Source organism: Anomaloglossus baeobatrachus, chromosome 3 (assembly GCF_048569485.1).
Source record: "Anomaloglossus baeobatrachus isolate aAnoBae1 chromosome 3, aAnoBae1.hap1, whole genome shotgun sequence".
In the NCBI taxonomy this organism is placed as follows: Eukaryota; Metazoa; Chordata; class Amphibia; order Anura; family Aromobatidae; genus Anomaloglossus; species Anomaloglossus baeobatrachus.
The window spans coordinates 311,527,347-311,541,911 of NC_134355.1; the positions used below are offsets into that span (position 1 = coordinate 311,527,347).

Below are 14,565 nucleotides of genomic sequence, written 5' to 3' on the forward strand. Positions count from 1 at the left end.
GACCTCAGGGACGGCGGGCGCGGCCTTAGAAGGGACGGTAGCGGCCTCCCGCACCGGTGTCAGCGGTGGATCCTTGGCCCGAGGCTTGGAGGGGCCGGACCGACGGGCGGCACGCAAAGTCTCAGTGTCCCGTATCAAGTCCTGCGTAGCCACATGCCGCTCCACCAGGCACACTAATTGGTCCAGGGTACTTGGGTCAACCTGTCCTACCCACCGTTGAATGGTGACGGGTAAAGTGCGCACAAAGCGATCAACCACTACCCTTTCCACCATTTGCGCCGGTCTCAGAATGTCAGGCTGCAACCACTTCTTTACCAGATGCAACAAGTCATAGGCCTGGGAGCGTACGGGTTTGACTTCCTCATAGAACCACTGATTTACCCGCTGAGCCCGTACATAGGTATTCACCCCCAACCTAGCAAGTATTTCGGCTTTCAGGGTCGCATAGTCTATGGCGTCCTCGGTACAGAGGTCCAGGTACGCTTTTTGGGGCTCCCCCGTCAGATAGGGCGACAATACCTCAGCCCACTGGGGGGTCGGCAGCTTTTCCCGCTCGGCCACCCGCTCAAACACCGCCAGGAACGCTTCCACATCATCCCCCGGGGTCATCTTTTGCAACGCTTGTCTCACCGTTTTCCGGACGCTGCCGTCGTCACCCGGTCCCGGGGTTGTTGCTGCCGGTCCGGCACGGATCGACTTGGCCAGTAGAACCATCTGTTCTTGGTGCCTTTGTTCCTGCAATTGCAAGGCTTGCTGCTGACGTGCATTGGCCTGATCCAGCTGCTTTAGTATGTCCTCCATGGCGTCGCCGGGTTTGGGCTGTAGTATAGCCGCTTGAATCCAGGACATGTGCCACCGGGTCACCAGGAATGGAAGCTACACCTCACCGGGCTGGCATGCCCGCCGATTCTCCACCATATGTGAGGTAGCGTGGTCGGCTGCGCGGCAGAAGACACGGGATCCAGGCACCAAGGGTCACAGCACACGGTTTATTGCACAAACCAAAAAAGTCCAATACAGTACACACTTGTTTCTCCGGCAGAGACTCAGGGAGTTGTGTTCACTCCCTCACACACTAAGAGCCCACGCCCATGTTCCTGTTTCCTTTTAACCCTCCTTTCAGCCTGTAGGGAAACAGGATTAACCCTGGAGTGGAGTTGCTTACTATACATAGAGGGAGCACAACCGGGGCGAGACGTACCGGCCGTCATGGACCAGCCCGGTCACAGTCTCACACCGGCTACTGACTATTTGCTTCCCTCTGACTACGTTTAGACTTTGCCCTTGTGTATTTACAAGACCTCATGTTGTGACACGGCTTTCTGACGATTCTACTGCCATCTGGTGGACTTGACTAGTATTACCTCTGCTAGGGAATTCCCTGCTCATACGTTTCCTCCACTTTTACGCCCCCTAGTGGTTTACCAGCTAACTACCTTCTCAGATAGTTTCAGGAATCCTCTCAGTCCCACATTACTGCGCTGTACTGCTATTGTACATTTTAGAGTACAGTGTGACAATAACATAATCCACAAAACAGAGGGTAAAATTAGTCCAGTAACACAAATATAGTCCGGTAACCGATAAATGTCCAGGTCTGAGAAGTCTCAGCTTCTCCCAGAGGATAAATCCTTCTCCATTCAAGTTCCCAACAGACTGCCTCAATCTCCCAGGTAAGCAAAGGGTTTACAGTTGGCTGGACTCTAGGCCCACCTCCCCCTACACCCAGGGAGGGAAGCGCCTCAAGAGGCTATAACCTTGCACTATAGGGGTTGATTACTTATAAACAATTGAAATGTACATAGAAGCAGGACAAATAAGAAAGTGAACCAGGCTAAAATAGGAATCTGTACAGCAAGATACACCTCCCCCATATCCCACTATCACAACCTCTCCCTCATTCTGAATAAGTGAGTATGCCATGAGGTCTACACAGACCTCTGGCCATCTCATTTAAGTCCATGTTGCCAGCTGTGAATAGTCTATGGTTCTTCTTGCCGGGACAGTCCATCAGCATTCTGGTGTTGACTTCCACACTTGTATTGAATGAAGAAGCTGTAGATAGTCCCTTAGTACAGTGGTTGGGTTGAAAGGACAAGCTTCCCTTTGTGTCCTCCTCAAATCAAACTGTGTTTCCTGCACCCACAAATCGGCATTGTAGATCTCCCACATCATTTCCAAGGAGAATATCTGCAGGCAGGCCACTCATCACCCCAACCACACATTGCTTGATCCCAAAGCCAAAGTCCAGATCTACAGTCGCCTTTGGGATATTCCCCCTTTGTCCTCCAGCCAATTCAATAACAATTCCTGGTCCATAATGTATTGCCTCTGGCTGAACCACTCGGGGATTAGCTATTGTGAGAAATGCCCTAGAGTCACAAAATCCAATGACTCTCTGTCCATCCAGCACAACCTCTTGTAAGTGCTTACTTTGATGGTGAGAGGAACTCGGGGCTGTGGCTCACACCCCATAAACCCCTAGTAGCCGACCAAGACTGTCTGAGTCATTAGGCAAGTCAACTTTAAGGGGTGAGAACTCTTCCCCCCTTGTACTCAGCTGTAGAGAACCAACAGGTCGATTTGGTGCAAAGTCATTCCTCAATCGACCAACAGGGCAAGTGTTTTGCAAATGCCTAGGCTGCCCACATCGATAACATCTCATCTGCGTCATACTCCTTCTAATGTGCATTCTGGAGAAGGCAGTAAGAGAACCTGGTGACAAAGGCCAAAGTCCATACACTCCAACAGGGGCATCTATTGTGCAGGGGTCAGCGGTACACTCCGGTGGAGATAGTGGTAACTCTTCCTCAGGCTGGATGGAATGCACAAAATGTACTGGACGAGATGGAGGTGCGTGGGCCTCCCTCAGAGTCCTTGTGGAACAACTGGATTGCAGGTGCCCAGGTTGTCTGCACCCATAACATCTCCTCTCTGTGATCCCTCCAGGGTGTGGTCGGGGCCCTGGATTGTGAGCCGTGATTGTCATCGGCCTGTGGCTGGTTGGAGGGGCAGATATAGCTGGAGAGGGCCGAGGAGCAGGAGCAGGCTGTGTCTTATTGTCCAGAAGCCCCCTCCATTGTGGTCGGATAGTAAGGGCCTCATCAGCCAGGGCTGCAGCTCCGTCCAGGGTGCACGACGTGTGCTCTCTGACCCATTCCCGTATTTCGGAGGGACACTTGGAAAGAAATTGTTCTATAAGAAATACCTGTATAACGTCTTCCACAGTGAAGGCATCTTCCACTTCCAGCCATCTCCAACATGCCTGGGACATCTTATGAGCATACATCCTAAACAATCCCCCCGTGGTGCATGGGAGGTCTCGGACCTGTGCCCTATGTGAGTCTGGGGTGATGGCATGGTAATCCAAGATAGTCCACTTTACAATGTTGTAATCCCGGTTCTGCTGTGAGTCAATGGTGCGAAAAGCGTCTGCCAGGCTTCCCTTCAGGAGTCCTACTAACAAACGCACCCAGCCAGAGTGGGGAACCTCCATCACTGCTGCTCAAAGTCCTTGAAGAACCCTTCCACATCTCCGGAAGCCTCATCAAATGGCTTGAAGTCCGCCCGGGTGATCCGCACAGGCTCCTGGATCGTCTGGTTTACACTCCAACTCACATTACTCCCTCTCTCGGACTCCATTGCTTCTTGTCTCCTCTGTGCTCGGCGAGCAGCCTGCTCCTTATATTCCTGAGATCCACTGGGGCCAAGAGCTGCCATCTCTTCTTTGAACCACACCACCCACTGGCTTTTTGGGGCAGGGATGCCCGTCCGCAGTATTTGTCCGTCAGACATCTGGGAGGAGGTGGACTGGCTCTCACCCACAAGTAGATCAATTTGACTCTCTCCTTTAGACTGGAAGCAGTCCAGTTAATGTACTCACTTTGTTGGTGGATCTCCATTAGGCTGCGCTCTGTTGATCCCACCGCTGCCACCAGTTGTCACAAGGTCCTTCTTAAGACAGTGAACTAGGCTAAAATAGGAATCTGTACAGCAAGATACACCTCCCCCATATCCCACCATCACAACAATGAATTCTGTTTTGTCCATGTTCAGTTTTAGGAATTGAGCAGAGAAAAAGGATGAAATAGCAGACAGACATTGTGGGATTCTGGATAGTAGGGAGGTGATGTCAGGTCCAGAGAGGTAGATCTGCGTATCATCAGCGTAGAGATGATACTGAAAGCCGTGGGAGTCTATGAGCTATCCCAGGCCGAAAGTGTAGATGGGGAACATAATCATTAGAAGGAAAATAGGGAGGGAAAGAAATCCAGCACCGTTGTCTTTAAAAATCTTGTAGTTTATTGAGTCACATTAAAAGCGTGTTAATGGATAAACAAAATCTCTCCATGTGTCTTTCTACGCCTTACGCGTTTCAGAGAAAAACTCTTTAATCATAGGCAAATATCCTCTACAGCTACTCACAAAGATGGCCACACGCTGGACCTCATCTTCACCTGCCTCGATTTCCTATCTAACCTCTCAAACTCAATTCTCCCCATCTGACCACAACTACTTACATTCTCTTCCCTTACCTCACCTAGCACTCAACCCGAACTAAACAAACATACTCACCCTTCCAGAAATCTCAAACACCTTGATTTACATTCACTCATTCACTCCCTGACTACCTCCTCTCTCTTGCTGACATAGTTTCCTTACATGATGCAGATGCTGCTACTGTAGTGCCCCTGAAGACATCAGAGAGCTACAAGGTACTGCATCCCCACCAGGATGCAGGGCCTAGCTCTTAGGGACCCGTAAACCCAGTGCCAGTGCTACACAAACTCTGCACAATCCCAGTTTTCCTTAACAACTCCCACATACAATGGTACCCAGCTAGGGTCGGACCAATGGATTGCCCCCTAGAGGTGGAGCCAGTCCAGTCCACTAGTTGACCAGGTGGGAGGGGCGGACTGTGGTGAAGGAGAAAGAGACAGAGCGGAAACAGTAGTAAGAGACTGAAGGAGAAAGAGGCAGTAATGGAGTAGAAGTAAGACTGTGAAGGTATGGAGACGGACTGTCCTGTAGTGAGCAGTAACCTGGTGCCCAGGAGAGTAGTTGCAGGTGGGGTATGGTGGAGTACTCCCGAAACTATGCACCAACGGGGTACAGGACCTTAGGAAAAGCAGAAGCTCCAGGCAGGCTTGTTAACACCTGAACAGCAAGGGGACCATCAAGGACCTTGCTGACCCTAAGAATCCGAAGACTCAGTCTCAGTAGCAAAGGGACAGGACCAGAGACTCCAACCCCACAGGGTTCACGCTACTGTCAGGCGGACAGCAGTGGAACAATACCACCAGATGACGACCCCCAGTTGCTCTACGCCACGGGAACCCACTAACCAGAGACAGGTGCAGAGGAAGAAGGCACCAGATTTCTAACTGGCACTGGGCAGAAGGGAACCTGCAGGTGAAACAAGCCGGCCTCGGGTACCCAGTTACCATCACCGGACAGTGAGTAAAACCAGTTGCACTGAACTTTTGTGTAGACTCCCTTCTTCCAGCATCCGTCACAACATTTATCCTCTGGGGCCTGGCCCTGCTTGCGGAAGGCCTACCATCCAGGCTGCCATTAACACCAGCCCCAGCAGTAGACATTGTGCAGCGACAGTTCCATCCACATAGCCGCAAAACTGCAAGTGTCGTCAGATGTGAACATCTCCTGTAAATATGCCTCCTTTACAAAAAGGGCCCAGGGCACGGAACCGGGCAACGGCCACCACCATGACATCCCCAAGATAAACACTGCCCGGGACTGAGTACCCCATAACCCTGGGCGCGACACTACCACTCTATATAACACCACAATAACTACAGCTCTCAAATTGGCCACTCCTCTCTTGCATACCGAAACAATCAACAGGCAACCCTGGCAAACAATCCTGACTAAAGAACTCAGACAAACCTCCATGGCTGCTGGATGGAGATAGAAGAGATCCAATCCATGAGCACTTCATTGAATACAAACAGTACCTCACCAATTTCAAGTCTGCACTCACTGCTGCTGCAAAACAAATCTATTTCTCATCTCTCATATCCTACTTGTCTCACAACCCCAAACAACTTTTCAACACTTTCAATTCTCTTCTCCATCCTCTGGTACCTCCTTCCTCTCCTTTCATTTCAGCTGAAGACTTTGCCTCTTTCCTCAAGCAAAAGATTGAAAACATCAGAGGAAGCTTTGGTCTTCACTCCCCCAGCCCCTTGCCATAACTGCTGAGCCTTACTCCTCCATAACTGTTTTCTCCACAATGATAGAAGACCATCTCTCCAAATCACATTTCACCACCTGCACACTTGACTCGCTCCAGCACCACCTCATCCTCAACCTCACTGCAGTCTTGATCCCAGCCCTAACCCATCTATTCAACCTATTGCTAACAACTGGTGTCTTCCCCTCATGCTTCAAACATGCTTCCATCGTACCCATACTCAAAAAGCCCTCCCTTGGCCCAGCCTTTGTGTCTAGCTATCGCCCCCTATCACTACTCCTCTATTCCTCAAAACTACTGGAGCAGCATGTCAACCTTGAACTGTCCTCTCACCTCTCCTCCTGCTCCCTCAATGACTGGTTGCAATCTGACTTCCGACCATATAATTCCAATGAAACTGCCCTAACTAAAGTCACCAATGACCTACTAACCGACAAAGACAAGTGACACTACTCTGTCCTACTCCTCTTAGACCTGTCTTTTGCCTTTGACAATGTGTACCATTCCCTCTTGCTACAGATTCTCCCATCTCTTGGTATCACATACTTGACCCTATCCTGGATCACTTCATATCTAATGGACCGGACTTTCAGTGTCTCCCTCTCTCACACCACCTCCTCATCTCACCCCCTATCATTTGGTGTCCCCGAAAATTCAGTTCTTGGACCCCTTCTGTTCTCCATCTACACTTTCAGCCTGGAACAGCTCATAGAGTCCCACGGCTTCCAATATTATCTTTATCCTGATGATATGCAGATCTACTTCTCTGACCCTGATATCACCTCCTTAGTAACCAAAATCCCACAATGTCTGTCTGCTATTTCATCCTTATTTTCTGCTCGATTTCTAACACTAAACATGGAAAAAACAGAATTCATCATCTTTCCCCCACCTCCCTCTACCACTCCACCTGGCCTATCCATCAAAGTCAATGGTTGATCACTCTCCCCAATCCTGCATGCTCGCTGCTTGGGGGTAATCCTTGACTATGCTTTCTTCTTCAAGCCACATATCCAAGCCCTTTCCACCACCTGCCAACTCCAACTCAAAAATATTTCCCGGATCTGTACATTCGTTGACCAAGAATCTGCAAAAACACTAGTGCATGTGCTCATTATCTCCTGCCTTGATTACTGTAACCTCCTGCTCTGTGGCCTCCCTTCTAACACTCTTACTCCCCTCTAAAAACTCTGCTGCACGACTAATCCACCTGTACCCCCGCTATTCCTCGGCCTCTCCTCTCTGTCAATCTCTTCACTGGCTTCTCATTGCCCAAAGACTCCATTTCAAAACACTAACCATGAGCCACCCACAATCTGTCTCCTCCATATATTTGTGAGCTAGTCTCCCGGTACTTACCTACACGCAAATTGTGATCTTCACAAAATCTCCTTCTCTGCTCTCCTATTATCGCCTCTTTCCATAATTGCATACAAGATTTCTCCCGTGCATCCCCTATACTCTGGAACTTTTTACCCCATCACATCAGACTCTTGCCTACTGGGGGGGTTTGCCTCCCCCGTGTCAGCAGCCGGCGCTGCTCAGATCCGGGCCTGCTGGGGTGGTAGCTCGAGGTTCTCCGGACCCGGGGTCTCGCGGACACGCTGTATACAGTCATATGAAAAAGTTTGGGCACCCCTATTAATGTTAACCTTTTTTCTTTATAGCAATTTTGTTTTTGCAACAGCTATTTCAGTTTCATATATCTAATAAAAGATGGACTGAGTAATATTTGTGGATTGAAATGAGGTTTATTGTACTAACAGAAAATGTGCAATCCGCATTTAAAAAAATTTGACCGGTGCAAAAGTATGGGCACCTCAACATAAAAGTGACATTAATATTTTGTAGATCCTCCTTTTGCAAAAATAACAGCCTCTAGTCGCTTCCTGTAGCTTTGAATGAGTTCCTGGATCCTGGATGAAGGTATAGTTGACCATTCCTGTTTACAAAAAGAATTCCAGTTCAGTTAAGTTTGATGGTCGCTGAGCATGGACAGCACGCTTCAAATCATCCCACAGATGTTCAATGATATTCAGGTCTGGGGACTGGGATGGCCATTCCAGAACATTGTAATTGTTCCTCTGCATGAATGCCTGAGTACATTTGGAGCAGTGTTTTGGATCATTGTCTTGCTGAAATATCCATCCCCTGTGTAACTTCAACTTCGTCACTGATTCTTGAACATTATTGTCAAGAATCTGCTGATGCTGAGTTGAATCCATGCGACCCTCAACTTTAACAAGATTCCCGGTGCCGGCATTGGCCACACAGTCCCAAAGCATGATGGAACCTCCACCAAATTTTACTGTGGGTAGCAAGTGCTTTTCCGTGGTTTTTTTGCCTCCATGCATAACGCTTTTTTGTATGACCAAACAACTCAATCTTTGTTTCATCAGTCCACAGGACCTTCTTCCAAATTGTAACTGGCTTGTCCATATGTGCTTTTGAATACCTCAGGCGACTGTTTGTGGCATGCTTGCAGAAACGGCTTCTTTTGCATCACTTTCCCATACAGCTTCTCCTTGTGCAACGTGCGCTGTATTGTTGACCGATGCACATTGACACCATCTGCAGCAAGATGATGCTGCAGGTCTTTGGAGGTGGTCTGTGGATTGTCCTTCACTGTTCTCACCATTCTTCTTCTCTGCCTTTCTGATATTTTTCTTGGCCTGCCACTTCTGAGCTTAACAAGAACTGTACCTGTGTACTTTCATTTCCTTACTATGTTCCTCACAGTGGAAACTGACAGTTTAAATCTCTGAGACAACTTTTTGTATCCTTCCCCTGAACAACTATGTTGAATAATCTTTATTTTAAGAACATTTGAGAGTTGTTTTGAGGAGCCCATGATGCCACTCTTCATAGGAGATTCAAATAGGAGAACAACTTGCAAGTGGTCACCTTAAATACCTTTTCTCATGATTGGATACACCTGCCTATGAAGTTCAAAGCTCAATGAGGTTACAAAACCAATTTAGTGCATTAGTAAGTCAGTAAAAAGTAGTTAGGAGTGTTCAAATCAAGAAATTGATAAGGGTGCCCATACTTTTGCACTGGTCAAATTTTGTTTAAATGCGGATTGCACATTTTCTGTTAGTACAATAAACCTCATTTCAATCCAGAAATATTACTCAGTCCATCAGTTATTAGATATATGAAACTGAAATAGCTGTTGCAAAAACCCAAATTGTTATAAAGAAAAAAGGTTAACATTAATAGGGGTGCCCAAACTTTTTCATATGACTGTAAATGGGGGGATGTAGATGTACAGGCAAGGCCGTATTAAGTTTGTGACGCCACCTACGGTGTGTGGGGTGAAGTGGGACACCACCGCTGCTGTTGTAGGGCACCCGGGGGAGAAATTGTGCAGCTAGTTGTTAACCCCTCCGTGGGTAGGGATGGTGGCCCCGGGACCCGATGACTCCGTGCAGGGGATTGCGACCGCAGGGGGTGTTCGTGTACTCATGGTTAATAAACCACACAAGTCTTTGGTAAACCAAGGTGATGGTGGCCGGTGCCGCGGCCGGTTGCATTCGGGTTCCCCACTCAGCTGGTGGTCTCTATCCTTTTCCTCTGCACTGTTTGTGTAAGGTGGACTTTCCTAGTCTGAAACTCAGGAGTCCGCTCCCAGCTGGATGTGGCCTAAAGAGCCGTACCCGCAGATGCTGGCCCGTGGGATCTATGGGTCCTGGCGGTGACCTCTTATCCCTATCGGTGGGCTGTTGTCTTCTATGAGGGACTTTGGGTGGGACAGGACCTCTACTCCTGGCATCAATTGGTGAATTAACCAGTCCGCTTGGTTCCGGTTCTGGCTTTAGGGTCCGAGTACCCCCCTTTGTGCTACGGTTTCCGGGTCGGTTCCCTGTGTCGGTACCGGCGGGCTACAACCCTGTCCCGGTCTACCTCAGTTCCGCCGAGCCGTCTTCCCGTCTCCTGCTGATGGAGACCACCGTCTGCCTCCTAGCCAGTGGCACCAGGGCTCCTACCCTGGTACCGTTCAACTTGAACTTTTCCGCTGGAGCTACACTTAGCTCAAGCCCACACTACTCTCCAAGCTGAACTCTTAGCTGAACTGCTGTCCTTCCCGCCCCGGGCTGTCTGGACCCCTGGTTGGGCGTGTCCCAACTGCCTGGTCATACCAACTGGTGTGTCTGTCTGTCCCTAAGGGGGGTGACTAGGGTTTCTGGTTGGCTGTGTGTTTCCTATTGAGGGAATGGTGTTATGCGACGGCCTATTTGTGACTACCTGGTTTTGCCAGGGTGTCACAGAAACATTCAAAAGCAACCTGAAGACTCACCTCTTTCAACAAGCCTAAAACCTGCAGTAACCCTCGGTCCACTATAGCTTTGCACGACCCGATCTACCCTCACCTACTGTACCCTCATGCATCCCCTGTAGACTGTGAGCCTTCGTGGGCAGGGTCCTCTCTCCTCCAGTTTGTGCTTTGAAATGTTCACGATTATTGTACTTGTCTATGTATGCCCCTTTTTCACATGTAAAGCGCCATGGAATAAATGGCGCTATAAATAATACCTCCTGCTGTACTGATCACACAAAGCTGGTAGTTGTATCATTTCAAAGCAGTTGAATAAGGTTGTCTTAGAAATGTACCTTATTAAAGTGAACGTACCACTAATCATACCACTAATGCATGAATATCAATATCTTTCTTTTTCAGGAGCTCAGAACCAGATATAACAATTGCCTTACACCTGAAACATTTACTGAAACCTTCTATACTGTTAAAGGACTGGAGCCATATACTGAATTTGATTTTGCTGTTACCCCGTACACATACTGGGCCAAGGGAATTACAACCTCACTAAATCTCCATGCACCAGAAGGAGGTATAACATCACTTGTCACTTTTTTTTTTTTTTTTTTTACAAATGTTCCTATATCATATTGAAGAGAAAACAATTGAATAACATTTGTAAAATGAAATGTTGGATCATAGCCATGTATACCATTTGGATTTGTTCCAATGTAATGTGAGGGTGATCAGTTGCCATTAATTTGATTTTTAATTCAAGCAGAAATTATTCTCTTTATGACAAACAATAGTTCGATTGTTTCTGCTTCTGAAACTCGTGGTTCTGTATCTTTGCCTTTTACACAATTGACAAAATATGTTGTTAGTGTCATTAAAGCAGTAATTGCATTGTTTTGAAGGATCCTACTTGTAATATGTCTGTCATCTCTTTTCTACTTGATGACTTGTTTATAAGCACAATTATTTCATATTACCTTGATATGTTGCCAAAGAGTCCATAGATATGAAGACATAGTTTCAAAAAGTTAATTTACGTTAATAAATAAATGCTGCTATTGATCTTATCTTGTTAAACAATAGATCGAAACTGAAAATTCCGTACCCCACTCACTTTAAGTGCCCTTCCCCTTTGGCATAACTGAAGCACTTACAATAGGGAATGCTTATGGAAACTATTCGGTAAGAGGTGAATATGACAGCGAGGAGATGAGACAAATGTAACACAATAACAAAATAATAATACCATTTAGCCTTTTAAATTATTTCAATATAAAATGTGTTTCAAATTTGTGAAAATAATCTCTTACCTGAAAGGAAAGAAAACTATAATGCGCCATGCAGGGTCGGACTGTGGGAGTAAAATTTAGCCCTGGCATTTGAAAGCACACCAGCACATACTGGATATGTTCAATCCCCCTGATTGAAGTCTTTATTATTTAATTTATCCAGCCTGAAGTAAATCAAGATTTACTACCACCTTTAAGTCACACTGGTAGAGGTGTAGAACCACTGCGCCACGGGACCAGGTGTCAGGCTCCACCGAAGATCTAGGTGGCGAGTATCTGTGTTGTAGGAGTAGACCCACAGGACTAAAAGGGGAACCTGGACTTAACCTTTAGTGTGCCGCTCAAGGCTATGGGGTACTCGATCCCGGGCAGTGTACTACTGGGATGTGTCACTGGGTGGTCGTTGCCCAGTTCTGTGACCCTAGGGGTCGCTTTTAAAAAGGCGTTTATATACAAGGGAATGTTCAATAAAGTTTGTCGTGAAGCCACTTGCGGTTATGGTGATGGAACCGCCGCTGCACAGTCTCTCCGCTGGGGCTGATGTGATGGCAGCCTGAATGTTGGGCCCTCCGCAAGTAGAGCCAGGGCCCCAGCCCCAGGGGGGTTAGATGATGGAGTTAGGTGCAGAAAAAAGGATAGGCCACACAAGGGTTGCTGTTTAACTGGTTCTCTTTACTCACTGTGAATGGTAACTGGTACCCGGAGGAAGGCTGGTGTTCACCTCTGGTTTCCTTAGTCCCAGTGCGGGTTGGTGAACTGGTGGCTTCTTTCCTCTGCACCTTTCTCAACTTGGTGGGTCCCCATGGCTTGGAGCGTCTTGGGGTCCCCTCCTGTTTGTCTCTCAGTCTTTGGTTCGTACGGTGGGCAGTGTGAACCCTGTAGGGTCAGTGTTCTGTTCCGGTCCCTGGTTCTCCCGTTACTGCTGGTGCCCCCGGACTTCTAACGTCAGTGAAGTCCTGGATGGTCCCTTCACTGTGCAGATTTTTATCAGGTCTGCCTGGAGCGTTTGCCTGACCTAGAGCTCTGTGCACTGTCGGTGCTATGGTTCCGGGAGTACTTCGCCATAGCCTTTCGGCAACCACACGCCTGGGCCCTCAGGTCTCCATTGGGTCTAAGTCTAGTCTGTCACCAGTCTGTGTGAATGGGGGGAAACTGGGATTATAATGTGTTTTGCTGTTACCGGTACTGGCTTCCAGGTCCCTGGTGGTAGGCCCTGCATCTTTGGCTGGATGCAATACCTTGTAGTGCCCTGATGGGTTCAGAGGCGTTACATTAGCAGAGGGAAGGGCTTGACTAAGCGCCTGCCATGAGGTAGGATGCCAGGTACCACTCTCAGAGCAAGCAACAGGGACTGTGGCAGCTGAGCGTACCAGAGTGACAGGAGGACTAGTGGAACAGAACCTCAGAGCAAAGTCCTGAAGAGGAACGGGCAATGTAAGCAACAGCACACATCAGGCATAAGATACCAGCAGAAGGACCTCAGGCACGGGTCCTCAGGCCTAGGTCATGGACATCGGGTGAGGCTCCAGACATCGGGCAGAGGTCATCAGACCCCAGACATCGGGTACATCAAAGACCACAGCAGGGTGGTACAGAAACAATAAGCACAGACTGCAGCAGGATTATGTGGGCACACCAGGCATGGACCTCAGCAGAGTGATGTCAGCACAGCAGGTACGTCCAGACTTCAGGTAACATATAAACACGATTTTATTGACGGGATACAGCAGAACTACGGATACATCACAAGCAGGATATCAGATAACACAGCAGGACTTTGAGGACATCACATGGCAGGATAACAGGGTACATCACATGGCAGGAATTCAGGGTAATCACATGGCAGGATATCAGGGTGCATCACACAGCAGGAACACATATACAGGACACAGGACCAGGCTGGCATCCAGGGGGATTGCCAGTAACGGATACGCCAGTCCCTGAATACCCAGGTACCTGAGCACACTGGGACAATAATTAACTGGACTGCAAACAGGATACCAGACTCAGACAGGTGACCAGACTCAGTGAGTATGCTGGACTAAGGAACAGAAGACACCAGCCCTTCAGGAGAACCAGGGGGAGCCTTAAATAGCTGGTGCCTTCCAGCAATAGGCTGGGGACACCTTAGCAAGGTGTGCACAAGATTAGGCAGTGTGTGCCTGTAAGGGGTGGGCAGACCCCTTACAAGGAGGTGCAGTGTTTTCCCCTGAAGATACCCCCGCTGGGGTAGACAAAGCTGTTGATGTTTTATGTTGATGTTTTATTGTAATTGCACTGTTTTAGTGGGTTTCCCCTAGTGGCCGGGTGGGACGGCTGTCCCCATAGAAACTGTACAGGAGGGAGGAGGAGCCGGCAGCTTACTGGGAAAGGGAGTGTGTGTGTGTGTTGAAGGCAGTTGATTCCGGGACGGGGGAGAAGGAACAGCCTGGGGCAGAGTGTGGAGCTGAGTGGACAGGAAGAACAGAGGGAAGGAGAGAAGAAGTGTCCTCAAGGGTGAAGCAGAATTAGTGTGGGTCCAGTCTGTGATAGCCGGAGTGGGAGCCTAGGTGAAGTGGAGTAGCCGGGCACATCCCCACTAGAGGAGACGACAAGGAAAGATTTCCCCGGACAGGAATTGTGACCGTGTGCTACAAAATCAGTGCATTGAGCTGTCTTTGAAACTTCGTGCAATAAAGATGTCATTTGGTTTATCTGATCCCTGCCTGAAGAGTCTTCCTGCGGCTGACAGTATGCTCTCTTCCACCACACTCTGCCCCACAGAACAATCCCCTGTCCCAAAAGTGACG

General features: G+C 48.5%; 1 protein-coding gene across 1 annotated transcript in view; it reads left to right on the forward strand.

Moving 5' to 3' along the window:
- ROS1 (ROS proto-oncogene 1, receptor tyrosine kinase) overlaps positions 1-14,565 on the forward strand; it is a 480,047-nt gene that overhangs the window by 158,640 nt on the left and 306,842 nt on the right. Inside the window, exon 18 of the mRNA XM_075340023.1 lies at positions 10,896-11,064. Within this exon, the coding sequence (XP_075196138.1) occupies positions 10,896-11,064 (169 nt within the window). The remainder of the gene's footprint in view (positions 1-10,895; positions 11,065-14,565) is intronic.